Source organism: Geotrypetes seraphini, chromosome 6, assembly GCF_902459505.1.
Source record: "Geotrypetes seraphini chromosome 6, aGeoSer1.1, whole genome shotgun sequence".
Taxonomy (NCBI): domain Eukaryota; kingdom Metazoa; phylum Chordata; class Amphibia; order Gymnophiona; family Dermophiidae; genus Geotrypetes; species Geotrypetes seraphini.
In genome coordinates this window covers 40184254-40197678 of record NC_047089.1, presented here as the reverse complement: position 1 = coordinate 40197678, position 13425 = coordinate 40184254, and the positions used below count along the sequence as shown (strand labels likewise).

The 13425-nt window shown below is 48.7% G+C and overlaps 1 protein-coding gene across 6 annotated transcripts in view; it reads right to left on the bottom strand.

Moving 5' to 3' along the window:
- Positions 1-13425, bottom strand: part of RNF17 (ring finger protein 17) — a 510797-nt gene that overhangs the window by 218467 nt on the left and 278905 nt on the right. For all 6 annotated transcript variants that reach the window (XM_033948471.1, XM_033948470.1, XM_033948472.1 and 3 more), the window contains one exon: positions 117-307. In XM_033948471.1, coding sequence (XP_033804362.1) covers positions 117-307 — 191 coding nt within the window. The remainder of the gene's footprint in view (positions 1-116; positions 308-13425) is intronic.

Genomic DNA, 13425 nt, shown 5'->3' with positions numbered 1-13425 from the left:
ATGAATTAAATATGTGGAAATTGTTGATATTATTAAAATCGGTTTTGAGATATTCATACAAATATCTATAAAACACTTTTTCAAATAAAGATAAAAATGCATTTAAGAGTTAATACCTTGCTAGCTCCATGAAAACTAATGCATCTCTAAGTGATACGGGCATATCACTGCTTATCTTGTCAGAAGTAGGTTTCTTCAAATCAACAATAAGTTTACCATCCTCTTCTTTAAAGACTTTCATTAGAACAGCCTTATTATTTACCATTCTTAGGAACTCTTCCTTGACTTCCTCCCCCCAAAATCCTTCCTGGAAAATAGAAAAAAATGAAATCAGGATATTGATATGATCTCATACTGCCATATTTTAAAACATTCAATATTCTTATACAGTTTCACGATCCTTCATCAAAATTCTGAAAACCAAAAAGTTCCAAAAACCAAAATTTTTTGTAATGTTGATCCATTACTGATTTATACAAAAAAGTTAACTTTAAGCATCAAAAGTGGAATCTGTCTGTCCTCCACAAAGTCACCTTGAAAGGCTTCACTCTACATTGATATTAGTTAAATTTTTCATCTCATCTCATATTGGTATACCTCTGAGGTGTTACCAGTGGCTGCAACGATTCATATATATTGCCTTAAGAAGCACAGCAGGCTTCTTTGTCACATCCCGTTAGGGAGAAAACAGGAAGTGACATCAGCAAGGCAAGATGCAACAGAGAAGCATGCAGGGCTGCAGTAGGGAATGAATATGAACTGCTGCAGCCACTGGCGATGCCTCACTCCAAAAACAAAAAAAATCTAAAATCTAGAGAGTCTCGGATCTCGTGCATTTCAGATAAAGGATCGTGAGCCTGTATTTTGGTTTTCTAGTTTACCTATCCAATTTAACTCTGGAAACATTACAACAATTAAGGTGCAGCAAATCTGCCTTAAAAGAGCTTACAATCTCACATGCCTGAGAAAACAGTCTTTTTATATCCTTCACCAGGTACAGCCTCCAAAACTGAACACAGGCCTCACCAACGACCTATATAGGGGCATCAACACCTCCCTTCTGCTGGTTATTCCTCTTTCTATACAGCCAAGCATCCTTCTGGCTACAGCCACCACCTTATCACATTATTTAAATGCCTTTAGATCCTCAGACACAATCACCCTACGGTCCCTTTCTCTCTGTCAGTGCTTGTCAGCCTCTCACCTCTCAGCACATATGGTTCCTTCGGATTTCTACCACACAAATGCATCACTCTGCACTTCTTCGCATTGAATTTTAGTTGCCAGACGTTAGGCCATTCTTCTAACTTTTGAAGATCCTTTTTCATGTTTTCCACTCCCTCCGTGGTATCCACTCTGTTATAAATCTTGTCATCATCCGCCAAATGGCTAACCTTACCTTCTAACCATTCGGCAATGTCGCTCACAAACATATTGAACAGAATCAGTTCTAGCATCGATCCCTGAGGCACTCCACTACTCACCTTTCCATCCTCTGAGTGAATTCCATTAACCGCCACCCATTGGCATCTGTCCATTAACCAGCTTCTAATCCAGTTCACCACTTTGGGTCCTATCCTCAGCCCATGGAGTTTAAGAGCCTCCTATGAGGAACTGTGTCAAAAGCTTTGCTGAAATCTAAGTATATTAAATCTAGCGCACATCCTTGATCCAATTCTCTACATTGTTGAACTAAAACCTATAGTTCTGATCCTTGATGCGGCACTGGTCTTTGATTCCTGTTTTTAGGCACAGAAGGCAGACATACTCTTTGTTCCTGGATTGACAGGAATCTGAAGGCCACTGCAAATAGGTATACTTCATCTGAGGGTACTGAAGGAAATTAAGGAATTTTTGGCAATTCCGCTGGATAACTTTTCAATGCTTCTCTAGAATTGGGAGTGATACAGGAAGATTGGAGAAGGGTAGATGTGGTCCCACTCCACAAAAGTGGAAGTAAGAAAGAAGTAGGGAACTACAGGCCAGCAAGTGACTTCTGTGGTAAGTAAATTAACGGAAATACTTTTAAAACAGAGAATAATGGCATTTCTAAAATCCTGTGGATTAAACTTGGATTCACTAGAGGCAGATCTTGTTAGACAAACCTGATCTATTTTTATGACTGGTTGACCAGAGAATTGGATAGAGAGATTGCACTAGATGTGGTGTATTTAGATTTTAGCAAAGCCTTTGGCAGTGTTCCATACAGGTGACAAATAAACTGAGTGCCCTCAAGACGGGCCCAAAAGTGACGAACTGAGTCAGGAACTAGTCGAGTAGAAGGCAGCAAGGGTAGTGGTCAATGGAGATTGCTCTGAGGAAAGGGATGTTACCAGTGATGTGCATCAAGGTTTTGTTCTTGGGCCTGTTCTTTTTAAAAAAGTTTTTGTTAGCGAAATTGCTTAAGGGCTAACAGGTAAGATATGCCTCTTTGTGGATGATATCAAAATCTACAACAGACACCCCTGATGGTATGATAACGATGAGGAAGGACCTAGCAAACCTAGAAGAATGGTCTGAAATTTGGTAGTTAAGATCTAATGCTAAGAAATGCAAGGTCATGCATTTGGGCTTTTAAAACCTAAGTGAATGGTAAAGTTTAGGGGGTGAAGAATGTTTGTGCACAAAAAAGGAGTGGGACTTGGATGTGATAGTATGTGATGATCTTAAGGTGGCCAAACAGGTTGAAAAGGTGACGGTGAAAGCTAGAAGGAAGCTTGAGTGCATAGGGAGAGGTATGGTTAGTAGGAAAAGCACAGTTACTTACCGTAACAGGTGTTATCCAGGTACAGCAGGCAGATATTCTCACATGTGGGTGACGTCATCCACGGAGCCCCGATGCGGACAGCTTTTCAAGCAAACTTGATTGAAGATTTCAAGTTTGCTAGTGCTACACCACGCATGTGTGTGCCTTCCTGATCCACTAGAGGGCGCATCCCCTCCTCATGGTCTTCAGTTTAGATAGCTAGCAAAGAAGCCAACCTTGGGGAGGCGGGCGGGTTGTGAGAATATCTTACTGCTGTCCCTGGATAACACCTGTTACGGTAAGTAACTGTGCTTTATCCCAGGACAAGCAGGCAGCATATTCTCACATGTGGGTGACCTCCAAGCTAACCAAAAAGGGATGGAGGGAAGTTAGCAATTCAAGAAAACAGATTACGCAAAACCGACTGGCCAAACCGGCCGTCGCTCCTGGACAGAGTATCCAGACAGTAGTGTGAGGTGAAAGAATGAACCGAAGACCAAGTGGCAGCCTTGCAAATCTCCTCGATAGGCGTTGACCTGAGGAAAGCTACAGAAGCCGCCATTGCTCGGACTCTATGTCCCGGGACTCGACCATGCAGCGCAAGACCAGCCTGAGCGCAGCAAAAGGAAATCCAGCAGCCAACCAGTTGGACGAGGTGTGTTGGGAAACTGGGCGTCCCACCCGAGTAGGGCTGAAGGACAAAAACAATTGAGGAACCGTCCGATGAGACTGAGTGCGTTGAAGATAAAAAGCCAACGCCCTCTTACAGTCAATCGTATGAAGCGCCACCACGCCAGGATGAGAGTGGGGCTTCGGAAAAAAGACCGGAAGAACAATGGAACGATTGAGATGAAAGTCCGAAACCTTCTTGGGCAAGAACTTGTAATGAGTACGCAGGACCACTGCGTCCTGATAAAATACAGCAGAAGACGGGTCCGCAACCAGAGGTTGCAGCTCACGGACTCTCAGAACAGACGTGAGACCAACCAGGAATACCACCCGCCAGGTGAAACAGATCAAAAGAGCGTTATCAATGGGTTCAAACGGAGGTTTCACCAATTGAGCCAGGACCACCCTAAGATCCCAAACCACCGGAGGGGGCTTGAGCGGAGGATGAACATTGAAGAGACCCTTCAGAAAGTGGGAAACCGTCGGATGGACGGAGAGCAGCTTCCCATCCAGTGGCCAAGGAAAGGCAGCAATCGCACAGAGGTGGACTCGGATAGATGTCGATTTGAGACCAGACCGAGACAAGTGGAACAGAAAATCCAGCACTGAAGGGAAGGAGGCAGAGAGTGGATCCATGCAGTGCTCAGCACACCACGCAGCAAATCAGGAGCATTTCTGGGAAAAGCATTGCCGAGTGGAGCCCATACGAGAAGCTTCGAAAATATCCCCACCGACTGAGAGAAACAGAAGGAGGGAGGCACGTTGCGAGGAACCAAGCTGATAAGTGTAGAGACTGCAGATTGGGAGGCAACAGAAACCTCAACACTGAGACAGCAGAGAAGGGAACATAGGTAGAAGCAGAGGCTCCCTGACACGCTGAAGGAGCAGGGAGAACCACAGCTGTCAGGGCCACAGAGGAGCCAGCAAGATCATGGTGGCGCAGCCCGACAGGAGGTGCATCAAAGATCTGAGAATCAGAGTAAAGGGAGGGAACGCATAGAGGAACCTGCCCATCCAATCGAGAAGGAAAGCATCCACCTCGATGCGAACCCGGGAGAACATCCTCGAGCAATATCGAGGCAACCAGTGAGTGAGGGGCGAAGCGAACAGAACTACCTGTGGGATTCCCCACCGAACAACCACATGCCGCAGAGTCTGAGAATGGAGCGACCATTCATGTGGCCGAGAAGGGCGACTCAACGTGTCCACCAGACAATGCTGCTCGCCCCGGAAATACACCGCCCGAAGAAATAAGTAGTGGTGTAACGCCCCCTGCCAATGACGAAGGGCTCCCCTGCAAAGTAACAGGGAACCTGTACACCCTGGCTTGGTCACAGAATACATCGCCACCGGGATGTCGGGACGCACCAGGACCCCGCAATCTTGCAACCAATAACGAAAATCCACCCCGGCATTATAAATGGCCCGGAGCTCCAGCAGATTGATGCAGCTGCGACGGCCCGCACCCGACCAAAGACCCTGAGTCCGAAGGCCATCGAGGTGCACCCCTAAGCCTATGCCGAGGAGTCCATCGGCAGAACCTTCTGATGCGGGGATACGAAGAGGTGGCCCACCAACGAAACAAGCGTGTCAAGGAGGGAGGCACCACAATGTGCTTGGAAGCGGGATCCCGATCCTGCCACCACTGAGATGCTCGGGTCCAGCGGGGAACACGAAGATGAAACCAGGCGAACATCGGGACATGAACCGTGGAGACCCATGATCCCAAAAGGATCAGCATCAGCTCGGCCGAGGCCGAAGACTGCGGAGACACCAGCTGACTCAAGCGCAGACAGGTGGCCTGCCGAGGCAGAAAAGACCGGAGGCGGACCGAGGACAGAGGGGCCACCTTCCGGCATAAACAAACAAGGGCCACCCCCTGAGGCTGAGACAAGAAGGAGCGCAGACAAACTGGGTCCAGGTCCGCCCCGACGGACTCCCGAGACTGGGGCGGGCAGAGTCTGAACCACTCCCGGACTAGAACTAGTGCAGGTCACGAAGGGCCTGGACCAGACGCAGATGGGAGGATGGGAATGCCCAACCGACAGAAGCGAGGCTATACTCCCGGTGCGTAGACATGGAGACACCCCTCCCGAAGGGAGGGGAGGAATCCCAGAAGGAGAGCAGCCCAGAGGCTATGCGAGAATAGTCAAAAAGACAGCCAGGAGTCGCCGAAGCCGGCGACTGGACCATAACCCGGCGCTGCTGCAGCTATTGCGGCTGCTGCGAAGGAGGCCGAGAACACAAGAAAGGTATCCGGAGGGCCCCTCCGGAGAAGGAGTCCAAACCACCAAGGCAGACGGGATTCAGCTGAAGGCGTCCCGATAGGCGAAGGACCGGTCACGTTCTGAGAGGCGGTTAGTGGCCACCGCAAGAGAGGCCTCAAGAAGCGCAGAACTCACGCAAGTAAAAGTGGCGAGACGATCCTGGAGGTTCGGATCCTCAGCCACACTCTGCGCCAAGCGAGATAACGCATGGCAGGAGCAATAGAGCCGGAGCAGGGAGAGAGTCTCCTCCAGGCAACCAAACTCCATACTACAAGATTCCGTCACGGCTGCCCGGAATGAACCGAAGAGAAAGCGGGGAACCCTTTCGAACAGGAGCCGGAGACGCCGAGGCACAGAGCCCCAGACGACGTCGAGACACTAAGCCCCCGTTGATAACGGGGCGCAAACCCGCAGTCGACGCCGAGGCCCAAAGCCTCAGCCGCTGCCGAGATATAAAGCCCCCAGCGACGTTGCGGCACCAAGCCACAGTCGACATCGAGACACAAGGCCACCGCCAACCAAAGGGCAAAGCCCCAAGCGACGTCAAGTCACAAAGCTCCAGTCGACAGCGAGACACAAAGCCTCGGCAACGACGAGGCACAGATCTCCAGCCGACAATGAGGCCCCCAGCCTCAGTCGACGTCGAGGCACAAGCCTCAGGCGCCGTCGAAGCACAAGCGTCAAGTGACGCGGAGCACACGCCGCAGCCGACGTCGAAGGTACAAAGCATCCGTCGACGTCAAGACACCCAGCCTCATTCCACATCGAGACACCAAGCCCCAGTCGACATCGAGGTAGAAAGTCGAAGCACAAAGCCTTAGACGACGTCAAGGCACCAAGCCGCCTCCTACGTCGAGGCACAGGGCCGCAGTCGACGTCGAGGCACGAAGCCCCAGTCGACGTCGAGGCACGAAGCCCCAGTCGACGTCGAGGCACGAAGCCCCAGTCGACGTCGAGGCACGAAGCCCCAGTCGACGTCGAGGCACGAAGCCCCAGTCGACGTCGAGGCACGAAGCCCCAGTCGACGTCGAGGCACGAAGCCCCAGTCGACGTCGAGGCACGAAGCCCCAGTCGACGTCGAGGCACATCGAGGTTCAGAAGTCGGCACCGTACCAATGAAACTGGTAATAAAGGTGCATCAGTGCGCTCCATAAAGGGCAACCTCAAGATGAGTATTCCCATGAAAGGAGGCACGCTTCGAAGGTCTCGTAGAGGCGGGCACGACTGCACTCGATGCCTGGAATGCCTGACTCAGCCGGTGGCATTACCGAGGTAACGCAGCTAGAAGAATAGAAAGAAAGAAAGAAGACTTACCGGAGATCGAAGCTACTCAGTCCGATTCCAACGAAGGAAAAATGGTCCTGGCCATCCTGCTCACACGAGGTGAGCCCAGAGAGAGGCCAGGGAAGAAGAAAATACAGCTGCAGCCAAATGAGGCCTAGCCGCATGGCTGAGGCCCAAGAAGGGCCTGCCGGTGGAACCAGCAGAAACACAATAAAAAGTCCTTTTTTTTTTTTTTTTTTTTTTTGAAACAAAGAAATACACGATCAATCAACAAACGCACAGCGAATCCCTAACAAAATAAAGAAGCCGCGGTGCTAGAAAGGCACTTATAAGAACACAGAGAAGAGAGACAGGGCTTTCTGGCTCCGCGGAAAACTAAGAACTGAAGACCATGAGGAGGGGATGCGCCCTCTAGTGGATCAGGAAGGCACACACATGCGTGGTGCAGCACTAGCAAACTTGAAATCTTCAATCAAGTTTGCTTGAAAAGCTGTCCTCATCGGGGCTCCGTGGATGACGTCACCCACATGTGAGAATATGCTGCCTGCTTGTCCTGGGATAAAAGGAGGTATTGATGCCCCTGTACAAGACTCTGGCGAGAACTCATTAAGAATACTGCGTGCAATTCTGAAAACCACATTTTTTAAAAAGATATAAATGGGATGGAGTCTGTCCAGATTAAAGCTACTACAATGGTCGGTGGTCTTCGTTATAAGGCATATGGGACCAGACTTAAAGATATCAATATAAAGAGATTAGGTTCTTATCTTGATATCTTTTCTAGTAGATAGGGATGGTATGCTGATCCAAGGGTTTACCATCCACTCCCTCAAGTCCATTGCAGGAGATACTGATCAACATTTTCAGCACCTCCTTCTTCCTTGCTGCTGACCCCAGTCAGTTTTAAAGCAGGCTACATCAGTGGTTCCCAACCCTGTCCTGGAGGACCACCAGCCAGTCAGGTTTTTAGGATAGCCCTAGTGAATATGCTGCATGAGAGAGGTTTGCATATAATGGAGGTGACAGGCATGCAAATCTGCCCATGCATATTCATTAGGGTTATCCTGAAAATCTGACTGGCTGGTCGTCCTCCAGAATAGGGTTGGTAACCACTGGGTTATAGCCATATAGAAGAGAACAGGATAAGGAGAATGGGAAGCCCCTCCCCGCAACAGGAACGATCTGCTCACACAAAAGAACACAATACTCATAGACATGCCAGGGACAGGAAGGGAACAAATGAAACAATCCTTACTATCAATAAGCCATAATAAACTGTGGAACGCAGGGGAAAATACCTAAGGAACTATATATAGTACATGCAATATACAATGTCTTCAAATGAAAGATATCTGGCAGGAAGTTTAGAGATGCAGCCTTCAGACGGCAGACAATCCAGGCAGGCACATTGACAACCATGCCATCCTTATTTACTGGAAAAGATCATCAAGGTAAGAACCTACTCTCTTTTTCCAGTACAACAGGGATGGTATGTTAAACCAAATGACATACCTAAACAGTCACCACGAGAAGTCCTCCGCATAAAATCTGGTGAAAATGCAAAAAGACGACCAAGTCGCCACTCAACAAACCTCATCTGGCGAATTGATCTAGATTCCACCCAAGGCAGCAACCCTTCTTGTTGAATGAGCTCAGAGCAAAAGGAGGCTGCTTTCCACAGACTAAATAGGACGAAATAGCTGATCTAAACCATCTTTTTTTTTTTTTTTTAATTCAATTTTTCTATACCGTTCTCCCAGGGGAGTTCAGAACGGTTTACATGAATTTATTCAGGTACTCAAGCATTTTTCCCTGTCTGTCCCGGCAGGCTCACAATCTACCTAATGTACCGGGGGCAATGGGGGGGATTAAGTGACTTGCCCAGGATCACAAGGAGCAGCGTGGGTTTGAACCCACAACCCCAGGGTGCTGAGGCTGTAGCTTTAACCACTGCGCCACACACTCCTGAAATGGTAGCCATGGAAGCAGGCCTTCCCTTCTTTGCCGGATTCGTCAAAATGAAGAGATGGTCTAAGACAGCGATGGCGAACCTATGGCACGCGTGCCAACTGTGGCACGCGAAGGCCTTGCAGCTGGCACGCGCAGGGCCACCATCAGGGCAGTACTACCAGGGGGTGCACAGGAGAGAGAGCTGAACGGGGACGATGGGGGACCCGCGGGGTTAAATATAACTCGAGCCGCGAGGCTCGTCTTCTACTCCGACTGCCCTGCCGCTCACACAGCCGATCGGAAATCTTCCCCGACGTCAGCGCTGACATCGGAGGGAGGGCTTAAGCAAAGCCCGCCCTCCGACGTCAGCGCTGAAGTCGGGGAAGATTTCCGATCGGCTATGTGTGCGCGGCGGGACAGGCAGGAAATAGAAGACAAGCCTACGCGGCTCGAGCTACATTTTGCTGAGAAAGTTGCTAAGATGGGCTGGGAGACAAACGGGGAACACAAAAGGGGAGGGAGTGCGTTTTGCACACAAGGCATGAACTTGGGAGAAAGGAAGGGAGGGAAAGAGATGCTGAGGTGGGGGAGGGAATGGGTTTTTGGACACAGAAAGCATGAACTTGGGAGAGAGGAAAGGAGGGAGATGCTGAGGTGGGGGAGGGAATGGGTTTTTGCACACAGAAGGCATGGACTTGGGAGAGAGGAAGGGAGGGAAAGAGATGCTGAGGTGGGGGAGGGAATGGGTTTTTGGACACAGAAGGCATGGACTTGGGAGAGAGGAAGGGAGGGAAATAGATGCTGAGGTGGGGGATGGAATGGGTTTTTGGACACAGAAAGCATGAACTTGGGAGAGAGGAAAGGAGGGAAAGAGATGCTGAGGTGGGGTAGGGAATGGGTTTTTGCACACAGAAGGCATGGACTTGGGAGAGAGGAAGGGAGGGAAAGAGATGCTGAGGTGGGGGAGGGAATGGGTTTTTGGACACAGAAGGCATGGACTTGGGAGAGAGGAAGGGAGGGAAATAGATGCTGAGGTGGGGGATGGAATGGGTTTTTGGACACAGAAAGCATGAACTTGGGAGAGAGGAAAGGAGGGAAAGAGAATCTGAGGTGGGGGAGGGAATGGGTTTTTGCACACAGAAGGCATGGACTTGGGAGAGAGGAAGGGAGGGAAAGAGAAGCTGAGGTGGGGGAGGGAATGGGTTTTTGCACACAGAAGGCATGGACTTGAGAGAGAGGAAGGGAGGGAAAGAGATGGTTGTGTACACGGGGAATAGAAGAAAGGAGAATTTTTGGTCATAGGGAGGGAGTGAGGTACAGACAGTGGCATACCAAGGTGGGGGTGGGGGCGGTCTGCCCCGGTTTTACGCCCCAAGGGGGTGCACACCTGGCCACCCTCCAGTGTTCTCCCTAGGCTGGCAAACTGCGTCTCTTTAGCCACTTGAGTGCCACCGCCGCCATTGGGAACAGGCCGGTGCCAAGTTCTCCCTGCTTTTCCCTGTGGGGCCGACCAACTCTCGCCACCTGTATCAATTCTGATGTCGGAGAGGACGTTCTGGGCCAGCCAATCGCTGCCTGGCTGGCCCAGAACGTCCTCTCCGATGTTAGAATTGACGTCGAGTGGCTAGAGTTGGTCGGCCCCGTGGGGAAGAGAAGCAGGGCGAACTCGGCGCCAGCCTGTTCCCGATAGCAGCATTGGCAGCCTATTACCCAGTGGCGGTGGCAGCATTTTCCCAATGGTGGTGGCATAGGGGAGGGCAAGGAGAAAGAAAGAAAGGGGGGGACAGGGAGCCAAAAAAAAAAAAAGAAAGAGGGCTGGGTGAAACAAAGAAAAATGGGGCACGGAGAGAGAGAAAGACAGACAGACAGAATGAAAGGGGGTATGGAGAGAGAGAAAAAGAAAGAAGGGGGCAGGGTGAAACAAAGAAAAAGTTTGGGGAGGGAATGAGGTCTGGAGGAGAGAAAGCATACAGGAGGCTGAAAAAAGGGAAGAAATATTGGATGCACAGTCAGAAGAATAAAGTGCAACCAGAGACTGATGAAATTACCAAAGGTAGGAAAATTATTTTATTTTCAATTTAGTGATCAAAATGTGTCCGTTTTGAGAATTTATATATGCTGTCTATATTTTGCACTATGGCCCCCTTTTACTAAACCGCAATAGCGTTTTTTAGCGCAGGGAGCCTATGAGCTTCAAGAGCAGCGTGGGGCATTCAGCGCAGGTCACTGCGCTAAAAACCGCTATCGCGGTTTAGTAAAAAGGGAGGGGGAATATTTGTCTATTTTTGTATAGTTGTTACTGAGGTGACATTGCATAAAGTCATCTGCCTTGACCTCTTTGAAAACCCGCGGAATATAAATGATAATTAACATTTTCTCTGCGTACAGCGTGCTTTGTGTTTTTAAAATTTTATTGTTGGTAGATCATTTTGACTTGGCCACAAAGGTAAGGGGGAGGGAGGGGAGCTGCTGAAAGAGTCTACCTTGACGTGGTTGCAGGCTTACAAATCTTTTGGTCAAAGAGTGCGGCGACAGAGAAAAGTATGTGTGTATTCGGCCCATGAATGAAATCATTAAAACATTATAAATTGCCAATAAATTGAAATGAAAACCAAAGGATTGTGAATCAAATTGATTCTCTGACAATACAAAGATTCCAACCTTTAAAAATGATGTTACATAGTTCAGGCAACTTTATAAAGAGTTTTTAGATACTAAAATCTTGTTATTAAGGTTTAATTGACGTGCTGGCACTTTGAGGAAATTCTTTGGTTTTGTGCGGCAGTTTGGGCACTCAGGCTCAAAAAGGTTAGCCATCACTGGTCTAAGACAATCATTCGTAAGTTCCAAGTACTGCAAGACAGCCCTCTAGAAGGGCCTTAGGTGCCTGGGCCAATTCGGCCCTAGGATCCTGTGGGTTGGGCAGGGGAGGGGCGGGCCCGCCTCATTTGGACGGAGGCAGGCCTGACGGCTGGACGGTGCGAGGACCTGTCCGGCCAACATTCGGGTAAGCCTGAGGGGGGGTTCTGGGGCGTTTTGATGGGGGGTCTGGCAGGAGGGGTTGAGTACCCTCCTGCCGGCAATCTTCGGGGGGCAGGGCCTACCGGCAGGAAGGGTTCAACAACTTCCTGCCGGTGATCGTGGGTTCTGTGGGCAGGAGGGGTTGGGCACCCTCCTGATGCGATCGTCAGGGGAGGGGGAGGAGAGGGGGAGACTGGCGGCTGTAGCCGCGGCCACTATACTAATCGCGGCAGGGAGATCCCTTGCTGCGATTAAGTATAGCAGCCGCATCTACTTACCATGTAGGCCAGCATTTTGCTGGCCTACATTGTAAGCGTCTCCCATACGGGTGCCGGGCTACTCTTCTCAGGACTCTGTCTATCGTGGGCCAGGGAGGGAACTGTGGAAGGCCTGGTTAGCGCAAACAGTACAGAATAAATAGCAGGGCATGACAGAGACCTTTCTAAGTCCTGATCAGAGGGTCTTATATGCAAGATAGATCACAAAAGACCAGGAAACGATATATAGCGAAGGAAAGTGGGAAGTCAGTATTTATATAAATTAATTGCTGGATAAGAAAAATTATAAGTGGATGCATATATAATGCATTTGTAGAGGTATTAATCTTTCTCTGTCTCCTCTCTCTTCTATGTTTCATGTTCTCTTTCACGCCTAAAAGCCTCGTGGCTTTAATTATTACCAAATGGTTTCTGGCCTGGCTAGCCTAGAGGATATTTGATTTCATATTCCTCCTGGCTGGTTGGCTCAGAGAAAATGTGATCTGGCATATCATTGCTTGGTAGAGAAAGAGTTTGATCTCTTAAATGTGTTGCGTGTGAGTGTTTAGGATCCCAGAGAGAGAATGGAATTTGAATGTAATAGTATGATTGTAATTGACTTAAAACTTTTACATTTATAAGATTCAAACATTTTGAGAGGCAACATATGGAAATGTTAATTTAAAGCCAGGGACACTGTTACCACGAAATGCCAGCCTTTCAGAGGCCCAAGATATAGAAAGGTCAACGAGTTTGACTTTTGGTTTAGGAATATGGTAGGGGGTTGGATTTGTTCTTATTCTGAATATTGTAACTTTCTTTTAATTATATAATCCTGTATTAGGTGTTGGGAAGAATAATCTTTGGTTTTTCTTCTTCATAATAATTAAGCAAGTGAAAAAGTAGGAATGCAAGAAGTCTCTTTAATTGTGTTGGTTTACTTCTAAACACATCTCTGTATTGTACAGGGGGGTCTTTTCTGCCCAGTATAGGAATTCTCATTAAGGGGGGCTTCTGGGCTTTCTTTTGTGTGTCTGTGAAACCTGAGGCTGTCAGCTTTGCAGACAACTTGGTCAGAGAACTATTTTTGATTCAAATTCTTAAAGATACTGAGTAAGAGTTTTCTTTGGGTATATTATGTTTTCTGCATATTCAGAAATTGCTGTAAACAAATATATAATTCTGTAGGACTTTTCTTTAAGCCTAGTATCTATAAGAGCTAAAAGGAATT